Source organism: Ornithorhynchus anatinus, chromosome 9 (genome assembly GCF_004115215.2).
Source record: "Ornithorhynchus anatinus isolate Pmale09 chromosome 9, mOrnAna1.pri.v4, whole genome shotgun sequence".
Lineage (NCBI taxonomy): Eukaryota > Metazoa > Chordata > Mammalia > Monotremata > Ornithorhynchidae > Ornithorhynchus > Ornithorhynchus anatinus.
In genome coordinates, this window is record NC_041736.1 from 16,061,417 (window position 1) to 16,077,952 (window position 16,536).

Sequence of the window (16,536 nt, forward strand, 5' to 3'; positions counted from 1 at the left end):
ACCATATGCCATTTTGACTCAGTTTTTTAGGAGCTGTGTACCACAGGGTAGTTTTTCTCATGTAATTTTTATCTCTTTTAGGTAAACACTGGTGTTTGGTCTGCTGAATCCATAGAACGATATTTGCAGCAGTTCTGCTTACCTTTCCTCAGGATCAGCAGCCTTCTTCAGCACCACCTCTTTGGAGGTGATTTGCCTAGTTGCCAGGTATGTTAGAAGAAACAAACAGGTGGAGCTGATTTTCTGAAGGTCCTTACTGCTATTAGCTTTGATATAACTGAGTGTAAAAAATGGATGCTGCTGTATCCCATGGAAGGAAAATGGAGAAATGTTTGTGGTGGTTATATTTTGGTGTTAGATATCTCTGTGTCCTAATTCACTTGACGAACGTCAGTTATGCTGGAAATTACGAAGGATTTTAAGTGCATAATTGGTTTGAATACTGCTGAATTCAGTGGAGAAGAACCTCCCTTTCCCATACCAGTGTGCCCAAGTTTGGGCATTCTGCCCACTCGGTTGCTTTGGAGCTGTAAATTGAAACTGGCTGGAGTGCTCCTCACCCAGTCGGTGTTCATCAGGAAACCAATTTCCTAGGTGGGATGAACTGCCACAGTTATTTTTAGATTGCTTCAAGACACTTCAAAGTGTCTGTCAGTGAAAAAACACCTGAAAGCTTAAGTCAACCGAAAGTGATGACCCTTCTCTCCAGAGTGAGTGATGACGTGAAACTGGCTTTATGTCTGTTTAGTTCCCAGGAGAGTTCATGATGCTTTGAATTGAGAAGGCTTTGTCCCCGGAGGGTTACTCCTCAGTCAATCAGCAGTATTTATTGAGCACTCACTACATGCAGAGGACTGTTCTAAGCACTTGGGAGAGTACAACAGAATTAGCAGCTCAGCCGTGCTCTCCCATAGCTATCGAAGGTCTAAGACCATTTTGCTATCATCCTTTAAAATTTGTTCCAAGGATGTCTGAGTGGAGCTGAAATCATTTAGAGAAAATCTCAATGACTTTATTCATATAATTACTTTGAACAGTTGTTATTGTACTTGGGATATTTTCTGATTGTAATATTGAAAATGTAGGTCTGTTTGTCACATCCCTTCATATTCACTGTGAGCAACCTCTTTTTTCAATCTCTGCTGCCCATTACCAGAAAAAAATATTTTTACTTTCTGGGTTTTCTTCAGCTTTTCTTTTGTTTAAAATACTTCCATCTTTTTACATCTTATTTGTGCAAGTTTCCCCTGTTCTCAAGTGTTTCTCTCCCTTCCTCCCCTCTTAACTTTATGGCGATCTTTTCCTCATTATCAATTTTTATAAAATTGGCATGAGCCCACCTCTTATTTTTCCATCTTTCATCACTTTATGCTTTTTCTCGCAAACTAAATACATGTTATGCACAATGAGCAGAACCCAGCTTAGTATTTGCTTCTAGGGGCCCTTTCCCTCCCTTGCATTGCTCCTTTCAGTTTGTCTTCATTTTACCCATAAAGAAACTTTGTCATGCTTACATATATTGCTTTTATTTTCCCTATTTATTTCTTGAACCCTAATTGCAAATTAGCCATAAATTCTAATTCTCTGTTTTATTCTTAGATGAGAAAAATCAAACTTTTCTGTGTTCAGATGAACATTCATCTGTGCAGTATGGTCTACTGGATAGAGCCTGGGATTCAAAAGGATCTGGGTTTCAGAAGGATCTGGGATTCAGAAGGATCTGGGTTGTAATCCCGGCTCCACCACTGTTCCCAACCCTATTTGTATGTATTCCCTGCAGCGCTTAGTACAGTGCCTGGCACATAATAAGCACATAACAAATGCCACAGTTATTATTAGTATTCTTGTTAATACACACTTTGACACTTCTATCAATCAGCCAATTAATGGTATCTGAGCAGTTGCTGTGTGCCAAGCATTGTGCTAATCACGTGGGAGAATACACAAGAGAGGTAGACAGGAGCCACATGGAGCTTACAGACTAGAGGAGGACACAGACATTAAAAAGGTGGAAGAGAAACAGACTCACGTGCAGAGACAATACAGAAGGGAGGACAAATAGGGGAAGTTTGGGCTTAATCAAAGAAGGCCTCTAAGGAAGTATCATTTTAGTAGGGCTTGGAATATGGGGAGAGTAGTGGTCTGTAGCCTGTGATAGGGAAGGGAGTACCAGGTCAGAGGGAGGTTGTGGGCAAGAGGTCTGTAGTGAGAAAGATGAGATCAAAGTTGATGTGAGAGGAGTGAAGAGTGCTGGTTGGGTTGTAGTAGTAGATCATCAAGGTAAGGGAGTGAGCTGATTGAATGTTTTAAAGCGGTTGGCAAAGATTTTGTGTTTGATGAGGAGGTAGATAGGAAATCATTTTTGAGGAGTGGGGCGACGTGGACTGAATGTTTTTTTAGGAGAATGATCCAGGTAGCGGAGTGAAGGTGTGGACTGGAGAAACAGGAGTCAGGGAGGTCAGTGAGGAGGCTGATTCAACAGTCCGGATGGAATATAAGGCGGGTTCAGCACGATAGCAGTTCGGATCAGTCGTCTTTATTGAGCACTTCTTATGTGCAGAGCCCTGTACTCAGCACTTGGGAAAGTGTAATATAACAGAATTAGCAGACACATTCCCTACCCATAATGAGCTTACAATCTAGAGGATGAAGAGGAAGGGACTTATTCTAGAGATACTGTGAAGATAGAACTGACAGGATTTGGTGACAGATGGTATATGTGGGTTGAATCATCATCACCGTGATTGTCATCAACAATCGTATTTATTGAGCCCTTACTGTAAGCAGAGCACTGTACTCAGTGCCTGGGAGAGTACAGTATAAAAGAGTTGGTAGACACATTCCCTGCCCCTAATGATCTTAGCGGTCTAGAGGGAGAGACAAACATTCACATAAACAGGTTAAATGGGAGAGATGAATCAAGGATAATGTCGAGGTGACCGGGTTTATGAAACCAGGAGGTTAGTGGTGTTTATTGTGATGGGAAAATCTGGGGAGGACAGGGTTTGGGTGGGAAGATGAGGAGAGAGGTAGACAAAGGAGTCATCAACGGTGAGATGATAGCTCTCTAGCCAAACTCTTTACCTTTATTTATATCTGATTTTTTAAAATTTTATTTGTGGAGCAGGAATGATTTTGGAAAATACATCGTATCTTTTTAGTGACATTTTCCTTACACAAGGGATTGTTAATACATATGGGCAGATATTAAATTATTCACCATTATTCACTTAAGCTTAGGTGCCATGCATTTAAAAGAGAAATGTGGAATGCATCCCTTATTTCAAAATTATGCTCAATCTATCCATAAAATCAAATTTGAAGAGTAACATTTGGACAGGTAGAAGTAACCCATGTTAAACTGTTCTTTCACCTGAACTGTTGAGTTTCTGCAACTCCACTCTGCCAAGGAAGCTGACGAGTCATTTCGTACAATCTTAGATGCGGAATTGAATTTACCTTTGGTATAAAGGGGATTTGAGGAAATGGGGTGAAAATTTTCTGTTTCATATCCAAAAGGAAGAAGAAGAATTTATGGTCCTTGCCACCTGCGTGGGGCTCCTACCGACATTTTGCCAGACAGCACAGCCATTTACCAGTGCCTCCTGCCTTGATTGGCCAGTTCCAGCATTTGAACTTTTATCACAGTGGTGCTTCGAGGTGACTTCTTTTTCCAACAGACACACTGCACAAGTCAAGGTACACGAAGTGCGGCACTCATTGGGAATCCTGGGGCCCTGCAGTGAGATGAATAAAGTTTATTGCAGCTCATTAATTATCTTTATCCGACACCGCTGTTGACCGAAAAGGGCATCTTTTCTGATATAGGATTAATGCAACCTAAGAGAGCATAATTTTTACAAGTGGAAAATATTTCTTTGTACTAAGTGCTTGGGAGAGTGCAGCACAACAGAGTAGGTAGACATATTCTCCATACGCATAAGGACCTTACAATCCTTGCTTTTACAGCTTTTCTACCTGCGTTTTCATACTGTCATTTTTATCCATTGGTTAATGCAAAATCAGAGTCATGTTAAAATCCTGAAAGAGGTACCTGTGTTTTGTATCAATTTGACGGAGAGAAAGCAGTCCTGCCTGTAATTATTTGAAGGAAAAAAGGAACAGAGCTCATTTGTCCATGAATGTGTAATAGTTTTATACCTAGATATTTTCTTATTTGACTGCTGTTCTGAGATAGTGGAGCTGGAGGGTTAACCAGATATTTGGGAAAGGCATTGTGGACAAATGAAGGATGAGGGTCCCGGCTCCAACTCCAGCCCAGTAGAAATGGGGGAAATTGGCCCTCAGGTCTAAAGGGAACAAACAGATAGAGTGCTTACTCCCATCTCTGATCTTGCATTAACTAGTGGACAAAAATGACTCGGTATGAAAATGCAGGGAGAAAAGATGCTGACTAGTTGGTATTCTCCAAGACTTCCCTTTGGGGCTGAAAACCTTGGGACAGATTAGCCTGTGTATGTAGGTCCCCATGTCACCACAAATCTGGGATCAAACTGGAAGGCAGCGTTGCAGCAAGGAGAGAAGGAAAGTGTGAGCAGGAGTCAGCATCTGAATCCCTCCGATGAGACCAAAGGGCAGGATGAGTGAGAAGGGAGGGATTTCCAGTTCTAAAGATGGACCTAGATACCTGGAGATTGGGATTTAATTTTTTTCAGGTTCCTTTTTTCCAAAAAGAAAAATCAGGAAACTCTTCAATTTTTAGCCTGAACAGCCAACCGTAAGAGTTATTCTTTCAAGAAATGAGTTGTTATGCTACAGTTGATTTTAAGTGAACATTGAACCATACAAGATATATTTTAAAGCATTACATTTACATAGTGTAATCAAGCTTCTTTCATTAGAATATCATGGTCATGGTTGATTTAATGTGAAATGATCATCCATTGAGCTATTTGATTCCATGTACTTTAGTTGGAGAAACTTACGCTCAATTTTATCTTCTATAAACAAAAATTGAGTAACATGACCAGTGCATCAGCAAGATGCCATTACTTTTTTAAAGCCTTTATTTGTGATTTTCATCTGAAACAGACAAGTTAGTGAAAGTGTAATGATAAATCAAACATAATTCAAGCCCTTGAAGTGACCTTTCTTAATCAGAAGTGAGATATGTGAAAAATGATAGGTGTGATTTAAAAATAAATAAATATAATGTCCTAAATTGGATGCTGGGTTCTCTCTGAGAGGTATAGAATAAACATCCAGTAGTATAAAGGTCTTGAAGATGTTTTGAATTGATTTAATTGAAAAACATTTTGGGAGAAAATATCATAAAATGTGATAAAATAATGGTTACAATATTTAAAGATCATGACCTCAAAAATGATCAGTCATTTTATAATAGAAAGTTGGAAGCACCAGAGTGTGGTGGCTACTGCTCAGAAACCACTTCCTGCTTTAAGTGTAAAGGCTGTATATTTTGGATTATAAAAAAATCAAGGTAATATTACCCTAGGAATGGTTGCTATTTAGTGACCCTTATGAGGGAAGACTTTGTTGGGGCCTTTTGACCTTGGCACCTTGTGACAGTTAATAGGATTATTACTAAAGAAAAAAAAAGGTAGGGTTGGGGAATGTCTCTCATTTACAAACCGGGCTTGGTTACAATCCTTTCTTTATTCAGAATCTTGTTCCAAGGTTTAACATCCTAGCTTTAATGGATATTTTCTTGTCATATTTAAGGCTCTGTTTATCCAAGATTCAAACTGGGATTTACCACACCTCCTGGAGTTGCCTGAGAATTATAATACCATATTCCAATACTATCACCGGAAAACTTGTAGTGTCTGCACCAAGGTTCCTAAAGATCCTGCAGTTTGTCTTGTATGTGGCACTTTTGTATGCCTAAAGGGACTTTGCTGCAAGCAACAGAGTTACTGTGAATGTGTCCTGGTAAGAAATAAGTGATACAAATTATACAAAAAGAAAACTTCCTTAAACACTTGGGGGAGGGGGGCCTTGTGATTAAGTTAATTCCTTGTCTCAGGGATCCATATACTTAGTTTTTGCTCAAGAGTATTTCAGTTTTTCTCTCTTCCTTAGATTTTGAGGGACAAATAAGACCAGTGAGAGTTTTTGATGATGTAATAGTTTCACTCCTCCTTTCAGAATACACCTCTGCTTGCATGATAAATGATCTTGGGAGCATGGATTTGCAATTTTTAGCTCCCTGCAGGGGTGCTTACATTTATTTTGAGTGTAAGGGGTGAATTGAGGGTAAGGGGTCACTGAGGGGATGAAGGGAGGGGGAATAGAGGGAAGAAGTAAAGAGGAAGGAATAAAAAGCAGAGAAAAAGAGGAGTAGTATTCATTAAGTGCTTTCTGTGTGTAGAGCTTCTCTACTGCTGCTTCTGGGCCCTTTTGAGGCCGTGAGACTGGCCAAGGGTGACCCTCCAGGGCTGCTACATCACAGGCGGCCCACGGGAACACCTGGCTAAAGAGAAATAGTCTCTCTCTGCTCTTGCTGCACGTTCCCACACAGAGGGATCTGATGGGAAGGGCTGCCGTCAGCAGGTTCCGTCGAGCAGCACGATCACTGTTCATCTGTGGAGGCTTTTGGCCATCACTGCCACAAAAGAGGCCTGGAGTCGAAGCCGCCCGTCCTTACTCAGGATGCCGATGTCGGTGCGACACTGTGGGTCTGAGAGCTGGAGCCCCAGGCCGCTTGGGCGAGGGTTAAGATGGGCAGTGGCCGCTCCTTGCAGGGCCATGGGGCGGGGACCGGGGGAGCTGCCTCTTGTGTCCCGGTGACTACTAGAGATAGAGGGGCAGTGTCCTCTTCCTTCTCCACTCTTCAGTTTGCTAGACCAGGCAGTGACAGAGAAGTGACTTGCCCAAGATGACCCAGCAAGGAGTTGGCAGAACCAGGATGAGAACCCAGGTGTTTCTGACTCCCAGGCCCATGCTCTCTCCACTAGGCCAGGCTGCTTTTCAAGATGCTTCTCAATTGAGCTCCTTTAAGAATGGGGCAAGCCAGCTACGACTACTTACCCTTCCATGCCCCAAAACCTTTGAGTGGGGACTTAATGATATCACCCACCTGGGGCCGAGTTCGTGGAGCCCATTGCTCTGGGGGAGTGGATGCCTGACTCTCTGAACAGATCCACACATTTAAAAGATCACTGAAGTATTTGCAGTTAAAGCCCTTGTTGGAAACTCTTTTAATTTTTCAGTAGAGAAGTCCTATGTTGGGGAGGCAGCGTGGCCTAATGGAAAGACTATGGGACTTGGTTTTTAGGCCCAGGTCCACCACTTCCCTTCTATGTGGCCTTGGGTATGTCATTTAATTTCCTGTGCTTCACTTTCCTCACTTGTAAAGTGGGAATAAAATACCTGTTCCTCTTCCTCAGACTGGGAACAGGTGTGGGACTGGGACAGTGCCCAGTCTGATTATCTGTATCTACGCCAGCACTAGTGCAGTGCTCGGCACCTAGAAAACACTTAATGCCATCATTAGCCTTAATGGTAGTACTAATTATTAAGTCTCTTGAACTGTAAATACCAAAAGACAAATGCCTCTCTAATGACTGGGTTCCCAACTCTGGAATGTATTCAAATGGGTCACTGTTTACTTTGGAACTTAAAAACTCACTAATATGATTTTTAACAAATTAATTGTATTTTTAGCATTCCCAGAACTGCGGTGCCGGGACAGGGATATTCCTTTTGATCAATGCGTCTATAATCATCATCATTCGAGGCCATCGCTTCTGCCTCTGGGGTTCAGTTTATCTAGACGCACATGGTGAAGAAGACCGTGACCTCAGGTAAGATGTTACCTATTCTAAATCAATATTCTCTCTATTCAGCTGAAAAAAATACCCACGTGTACCTGCCATATCCGAGTATGGCCCAGATTGCCCAGAGACACGCGGAGGGGAGGGAAACGCATAGACATCCAGAACGACAAGGGAACTGAGACCTCTGCTGCCCTGCTCAGTTCTGTGGCCGTTGACCAGAGTTGCCACAGCCTGGAGAAGAACCTCCTAAGTTCCCCCGATCTCAGACTTGGGCAGGGGAGGGGCCTGGTGAATGGTCAGGAGAGGGACAGTAACCGGGAACCCCCAGCACTATTTTTGCTCAAGTCACAGGGAAATGAGGCTGCTGCAGGTGAGATGGTCCTATTCCTCCAAGCCAAATGCTACTGGGAGCCTGGTAGAATCCTTGGAGTTTGAGATTGGGACAGTGATGAGTCTTCATGTGCAGGGATGAATAGAAGAGCACGTGAAAGGAAATTTATGAAATAACACACATAGGATTCTTTTTGTTGTGAAAATCCATAGAAAAATTGTTCTCAGTACAAGAATCTTGTCTATTTTGGGCTTAACAAAATATTGCATCATTTGTACTTTTGGAATTATTCACTTTTTATTTCCATTTGGAATGAGTATATGGGGTTTTTTGTAAGCATTCATATTTATTTACAAAATACTTAAACCTGATAGCAATAATATTCAGAAAAATGAGAAAAGTACCTAATGCCAGATTTCCTGAATCATGATTAAAATTCACCAACTGTTCTCTTTTTATCTTCTTTCTAGGCGTGGCAAGCCCCTCTACATTTGTAAGGAAAGATACAAAGTTCTAGAACAGCAGTGGGTGTCTCATACCTTCGATCACATCAATAAAAGATGGGGTCCGCATTACAATGGATTGTAAACCATCACTTTTGACATCACACCGTGTCACTGCCTTTACTATGGATGCAACTTTACCAACCATAAGCTTTAATTTAATTTTGGGGGTTAGCTCTTTCCTGGATAAATGAATCCATGCCACTCTGACGCCTTTCAATAATTAGGTGCTATTGATGCCATATTAATGGCATATTAAAAAAAATCACCGGAGTGTATGAAAATTTAGAGATTTGTTTGGTAGTCTTTTTTTTCTTTTCAATGCCCACAGTTGATAAGAAGCACAAGTTGTTCTTGAAGCTGTTCAAAAGTGAGATCTCCCAGCACTTGCATACATGATTTTGCTTTGATACTTGGCATGGGTTTGCGTTATTTGGCAGTTAATTGCTTCCACATCTTGTGTGTTAATTGCAACTGCTAAACATTTTGCATCCATTTTCCTTAGCTTGTGTTGAGTTGAGATTTTTGCTTTCTAAGTATGTAATTTAACAAGAATTGTAAAACACATGATTCATGTGACATATTGTATAGTGAAAGTTGGTATAACTGTTGGAAGTTTAAAATAATCTTTCACTTATTGAGAGGCTTCCATTGAAAGCTTTCAGGCTTTGCTGAAAAACTAATTCACTCTCAGGAATTTCATAGATACTCTCCCTAGACAAATAAGTGAAGTAGCTGTAAGATAATTAGATTGCTGCTGCTGCTAACATGATACACTTTTTTTTGCTCCTTCAGAAACAAAACTTCCCACTAAAATTGCATAAAAGCAGTAGCGATTGTAACATGTAGATTTAACTATACATACAGAATTTGTAGGACACCCCCACCCCCAACGTGACAGATCCTCATTACAACCACGCATGCCTGCCTTTCATTACCAACCAGGTATGTGTTTCACAGGGATTGGAGTGAAAAATGTGCAGGGCTCTTGGTAAATGAAACATAATTTTGGATCTTTCCTGTCAGCTCAAGAGGTTCATCTGTATTGTATTTGTGCAGTGCAATCACTGCTTTTTACGGTTGACTTGAGAAAAAGAAAAAAGCCCAACAAAGGTGGTCCTGGTCAATGAGCAATGCATTTGCATTCTCTTCAGAAGAATGCAGGGCAAACAGCTTACGGTAAGAGGATTTTAAAACCAGTAAAAATAGGAATGATTGAGCTAAAATCCACACTAAGCAAAGAGGGGAGAGAGCAGATATGAAATCAGTATACTAAATATTTTCCCCCAAATAATTCATGCAGTAGTTGATATTTCATAGGCAGTGCTATCCAGCGATTCTGGTCCATTTGATTCTAATACCTTGTTCTGTAAAGTTTTTATATGTAGAGAAACCTAATGAGAAATCGTATGATCAAAGTAAAGGAGATCGATGTTCTAGTTCAGTGAAGTTACCGAACAAAATGTATAAAGGGAAACAAAATTTCTAACAGCAAGAAAAGCAGGGAATTCAGAATAGTATGTTTTTAAAATGAGTTAAGTCAAGAGTTTACCTTTAGATCTCGAGTACATGGTAATGGCTTGCTATTTTTATATTATATTTCAAAAAATTTAAAAAAAACTTTCTGTGAGATTAGAATGATTCTGTTTCACAAACTGAATAGCTAAGTCTTTTCAACAGGTGGCTCTTTTTTTAATACTGAACCATAAATTCATCCTGTAAAAACATTTCTGCATTGCTCATTCTGAATTCCAGGTCATTTTGTAAGTGTGGTTGAAGAGCAAAAAAAAATTAAAATTTAAAAAAAAAACCACCAACATCTCCAGCATATCATCGTTATAGGAATCATGAACTTGAATAACTCTCTAGTTTGAAACTCTGAGGCTCTATTTACAAGGTATAATGTATCCAGAATTTGATTAAATGCTATTTAAAATGGAATGTTTTATGGTTGTGCATATGGATGTGAAGTGAACATATAGCCTTAACTTTAAAATCTGGGTATCTGGTAGTGTTTATTTTGATATTGGTGAATTAGTCACCAGTACATTTTTTTTTTTAAAAAAGCACTTGGTTGAAAGTTGTACTTGAATACATACATGCATGCTGCTAAGCTAGAACTTTGATTTCCCCCATAACTTTTATAAACTCAATTTATAAGCCCACTTTGAAAAATAACAGGGCCAAGTTAGAGTGACGTGTGTGTATATTATTATTCAAAAATGTACTGGTGTGGTATCTCGTATGAATGATCATCTAAGTACAGTACATTACTGTAGATGCTAAATCAATCTTTATAATTAACACATCTGAAAATACAAAACTAGAAATAATCAACATTGTAAAATATGTTAATAAAAATCTACTGTCAATTCTGTGTGAGGTTTTTGAATTATTCAGTTCTTATGCAGGCATACTGGGGGTGACTGCCACCCCAAAAATATGTTCACCGTGGAGCTCTGTCGTGCATTAATTGCTTAGGTACCCCAGGACCCACGAACCCCACTCCTGAAGATAAGCCCACTTACAGCCAGTAGATCAGTTTCCTCTCCAGCCTCTCTGTCTCCCCTCCCTTCCATGCCTCTTCTGTTTCAGGCAGTAATTTGCCTTCCAACTCTGAACTTTGTCTTCCTTCCTCCATCCCCCGCTCCCTTCTGGGACTCTGGAAATATTTTCCTGCTCTCTTCGTGCAGGCAGCAGCGCAGAGGTGGAGTAGGACACCACACAAGTCATGCGTTTTGCCCCAGAACACTGAAGGGGGCAATCGTGGGGGGTTGAGAAGGAGGCCGAATCTGGGGTGCAAGAACAGGGGAAGAGAAAGGGAGATGCGGGTGGGGAGGGATTTACAAGGTAATCTTTCCTACCTGTAGAGCTCATGTTAAGGCTGGTTCTGGAATAGAACCTAGCTAGTCGCAGCTAAGGATGTAGGAAACCATAACCTCAGGGTACAGCCGTAGTATTGCAGTATACAACTTGGTTGTATCACTTGCGTGTTATCGTGCATGGGCAAAAGACCTCTGCATTGTAGCATAAAGAAGCAGAATTCTACTTTTTGGTTGCCACTGAAGCCACTATTTCCAGAGTCTGCTTGATGCTCTATTAAAAATGAGTTCCTTTCTGCTTTATGTCCTCGGTAAATTTCTGCAGATTTTTTTTTTCCCCAGAAGCCTAGAACGATGCCACATCATCTGAACTTTTGCAGTGTGTATCTGTAAAGCATTTCTTCTGGCTCTGCTTCTTGTAGTCACTCCGCAGAGCATTTGGGTATTCTGCTGCTATCTCTCCCCTGCAAAGGCCAACTGCGAAAATGCATGAGACTGTGAGTGAATCCATGAGATGATGAATGGATAGACTTTGATGTATTTCCTTGGTGAAACTTTTGAGAAGTCATTAGGCATAAAGCCTTCCAGGTTAAACAATTGGAGAAAGCCAAGGAATCCTAAATAAAGAGACTTTACACGACCGTTGTGCAAAAATGAGAAATGCCACTAATGGGACTCAGACTTGCAGCTTTCTGATTAGGTACTCTGATGATGCTGATGATAATAATACTCTAGTAGACCTGCAGTGGATTAACTTCTGTCTGTAGTGTACTCTGATGCTTGCGGCAGATTCTGTCCTCTCTTCCTTTCCTGTCTATGTCCTTATGGTTTGGTTTTCTTAGAGATAATTTTTTAAGCGCTTACTATGTGCCAGACACTCTTCTAAGCCCTAGCGGGGATACAAACAAATTGGGCTGGACACAGACCCTGTCCCACAATGGGCTCACGGTCTTAATCCCCATTTTACAGGTACAAAATTGAGGGTCAAAGAAGTTAAGTGACTTGCCTAAGGTCACATAGCAGACAAGTGGCAGAGTCAAGATTAAAACCCATGTCCTTCTGACTCCCAGGTCCATGCTCTATCCATTAAGCCATGCTAGAGATCTGAGCTTGTAGAAAATTCTGCTACTGGGTCACAGCAGGAAAACTGGTCATTCCTGTTGCCGTAAGCTCAATATGGGAAGAGAACGTGTCTGCTAATTCTGTTGTCCTCTCCCAAGTGCTTAGTACAGTGCTCTGCACCTAGTAAGCGCCCAATAAATATCACTGATTGTTGTTGAGAACACTTGTGGAGATAAGGTAGTAGGTCCTTTGTGTAACTTCCTTGAGTTTGTCACTTGTCACCCGATTAGGCTAGCCGATAGCTGGATCTGCTGTTGCCTCTCCCTTGTCTGCCTGGATTCTGGAGGTTGCCCTGATGGCACTTTGGCTGGCCCTAGGGTGTGAGGACTGGGGTCGGGAGGCCGGCGGTGGGAGGACTTTTTCAGTTGGCTTTACGAATGGACATCTGTATTTTCTGAAAGGAGACTACTAATGTGTGCCTCCACTAATGTCTGACACATCTCATGCTACTATTAGGTGCCCAACTCTCTCAACTTGTCCCTTAAGACATAGTGTCTAAATCACAACTTTCTTCTGTAAAAATTGCCTCGGGTAGAGAGAACAGGGCAGTGTTTATGTTGTCCTAGCTAACTGACGAAGGGAACAGAGGGGTGATGGAGGGAGGAGGATTGGAGGATAGAGGAAGGGTATAAGAAGGGAGGAAGAGATAAGTAGGACCACTGAATATTCTGCAGGCCAATTAATTTCAAAAAGCAGCCCGTCATTGGGCAGGGATTGTCTCTATCTGTTGCCAAATTGTACATTCCAAGCGCTTAATACAGTGCTCTGCACATAGTAAGCACTCAATAAATACTATTGAATGAATCTGTAAGACAACTGCAGGTTATACTCTTCAACTAATCATGTGGATGTCCTCAAATTGGTTGATTTTATATGGTTGATTGTGTTTTTATTTATAAGGTATTCAGTAAAATTTTTGTATCGTATCTTCAAGTACTTGTTACCAAATTTTCTATAGAATCTATTTGAATGTAAAATTCATCTTACATTTACAATTTTCAAAAGATAGATCATTTTAAAATGAGGGAACTTAAAATGTAAAGGTCTCCATTGAAAATATTCAACTTTTTTTTAATTCTACACTATCTATAGTGGGGAATATTCAGCCTTTCTTTTAAAAGTGATTTTAATTTTAGCCTTCATAGCCCCTTTTAAAGTCATTCAAAATGAGACCACATAAAAGTATTATTGTGTGGAAAGCCATTTTCTATCATTTTGCCTCTTGATGTGCATGCAGGGCCTTTAATTTATGAAAAGTGGAACAGACTCCATGGAAACCCTTCACATCACTGAATGATTTACTCCCCAGCAAACAGCTTCCTATCCCTTGTGTGTACCACTGTCTGTGCAGCAAATGGCTAGCTAACCTTTTCCACTAGTCAGGTGTGAAAATACATGTTTATGAACTGAAGTCAAAAAAACATTTAGTTTCCTACTTAGAAAAGGGGTAATTCTTGAGAAATCAATCCCTTTCCAAAGTCCAATCTTCTAAACTGTTTATCTTAGCATTGCTTTAACTTTATATGGTCTATGCTTGTTTATTGTGTTTCATAACACTCCTAAATACCGATTTTCTGTGGCCTCTACAAGCAACCCTGACTGGAACTTAATTGCCTTTAATTAAATCATTGAAAAACATGTGTAATAATGCATATAGAACAGCCATTTGGTTGGGTCTTGGAAAGGTATCAAGTCAAATGTCCTGAATCCTACTGCCGAGTATCATTTTTTCCTTTACCTAAAATCATTCTTACTTAGTCAACAAATTAGGGCTATAATCAGCTAGTTGTTAATTATATAGGCTTTAGTTAGAGTGAAGGGAGGGTCAAGAATATTGACACTTGTTCAAAATATTCAAGAAAAAGAACAACATTGACTTTGAAGAAACATAGCCCATAACATGATAAACCAGTTCACAGGCAGAATAATCAGTGAAATGGCAAAGGGACCAATATTTAAACAGTAGCTGTGATTGTCAGAAACCTCTAAAAATATGAAACCCCTCTTACACAACAGAGGAAGAACAGAATAATAATAATAATAATCCCCTACTTTCTTCCCTGTGTGAGACAGGGATGATATTGAGAAGCAGCGTGGCTCAGTGGAAAGAGCACGGGCTTTAGAGTCAGGGCTCATGAGTTCGAATCCCAGCTCTGCCACTTGGCTGTGTGACTGTGGGCAAGTCACTTAACTTCTCTGTGCCTCAGTTCCCTCATCTGTAAAATGGGGATGAAGACTGTGAGCCCCATGTGGGACAACCTGATTCCCCTATGTCTACCCCAGCGCTTAGAACAGTGCTTGGCACATAGTAAGCGCTTAACAAATACCAACATTATTATTATTATGTGATCTGATTCTGCTCCAGCACCTGGCCTTGTGATTGGCATATAGCCAGAAATGCCAGGGTGATTGTGATTGTTCTCTTCTCACTACTTATAATAATAATGGTGGCATTTGTTAAGCACTTACTATGTGCAAAACACTTTTCTAAGCGCTGGGGGGATACAAGGTGATCAGGTTGTCCCACGTGGGCCTCAGTTTTAATCCCCATTTTACAGATGAGGGAACTGAGGCACAGAGAAGTGAAGTGACTTGCCCAAAGTCACAGAGCTGGCAAGCAGCGGAGCTGGGATTGGAACCCATGACCTCTGACTCCCAAGCCCAGGATCTTTCCACTGAGCCACACTGCTTCTCACCTCTCTCCCACTGCAACTCAGGTCACCATTCCCCTTAAGCTAAATTGTCATGCCTCTGTCTTGCCTCTCTTGCCATAGTCCTCTTGCTCATGCCTTCTCTCCTGTCTAGAACTCTCTCCCCACTCACAGATGGAAGACTACTATTCTCCCCATCTTCAAAACCCTGCTAAAATTGGATCTCCCCCAGGAGGTCTTCCCTGATTCATCACTCATCTCTCTTTCCCCAGTCCCCGCACTCATGTCACCTATGCCCCTGATTCATCAACCACTCAGCTCTCAGATGCTCTCCCCAACCCCTCCCTCCACAGCACTTAATGCATCAAATCCGTTCCTTGCTGGCTGGCAGACCGTTTGCTTTTGGAAGTCCATTTTTTTAGCAAGTAACAGGACCGAGGTTTAAACATTTTGTGAAATATTACATTCAAATTTTCAATGGAACTAAACATATCCATTGTTTGGCTGAAGAACCACAGAGTCTAAAGGCTTTTTTTTTTAAAAAAAAAAAAAGCTCAAACTGAAGCTAAAAAAGAAAACCTCAGTAATTAGCCCAAATCCATTCATTCAGCTGTATTTATTGAGCACTTACTGTGTGCAGAGTACTGTACTAAGCACTTGGGAGAGTACACTATAGCGGTAAACAGACACATTACCTCCCTACAATGAGTATACAGTCTAATCTACCCTGAAGCTCTGTCTATACACGAAATTCTGTACGTTTCTTCCAGATTCCCCTCTTTGCCCTCTGCCTTCCTCCCTCACTATTCTTACCCCAAAAGTGAAATGGTTAAGTTTTTTCAAGAAAACTGTATTTTAGCATAAGCTCAGATATAGCAAGTGTTTCCAAGCTCCTCTCAGAGCCTTCTGGGCAGCTGGAACCTGTGCACAAGGATTATAATATACATACTGTGTCTGTGTTCATTGGAAACTGTATTTAAATTATATTTTGCAAATAAAATGGGAACATACATTTGGTGCTAAAACTAATACTCTCTTCAGTGATTTGTACAGCATTTTAGGGATTATATGCTTCACTGACATTATAACCCTTTCCATATCTATCATGCATGTCCTCCCACTATTTGGTGATCTTTTTTCCACTCTCCTTTACCTCTTATTTAGAGATTAATTGGAAGAGGTCTCTTGTTCTACTAATCTAGGGTAGAAAAATTGCTGTTGGGCAGCCTCAAGGTGCCCTTTTACAGAAGTTAACTGCATGTTCTGAAGAGCAAACTTCCTAATAACTCATTTGGAACTTATAATACTCTGGAGAAATTGAAAAAATGAATACTTCTAATCTGTTCA

General features: G+C 40.7%; 1 protein-coding gene across 4 annotated transcripts in view; it reads left to right on the top strand.

Annotated features, from left to right (window-relative positions):
• Positions 1-10,966, top strand: part of UBR3 (ubiquitin protein ligase E3 component n-recognin 3) — a 122,548-nt gene extending 111,582 nt beyond the window's left edge. For all 4 annotated transcript variants that reach the window (XM_029071480.2, XM_029071482.2, XM_029071481.2 and 1 more), the window contains 5 exons: positions 82-207; positions 3,520-3,699; positions 5,704-5,913; positions 7,648-7,787; positions 8,562-10,966. In XM_029071480.2, coding sequence (XP_028927313.1) covers positions 82-207; positions 3,520-3,699; positions 5,704-5,913; positions 7,648-7,787; positions 8,562-8,679 — 774 coding nt within the window. In that variant the 3' untranslated portion in view covers positions 8,680-10,966. The remainder of the gene's footprint in view (positions 1-81; positions 208-3,519; positions 3,700-5,703; positions 5,914-7,647; positions 7,788-8,561) is intronic.
• The last annotated feature ends 5,570 nt before the right edge of the window (positions 10,967-16,536 follow it).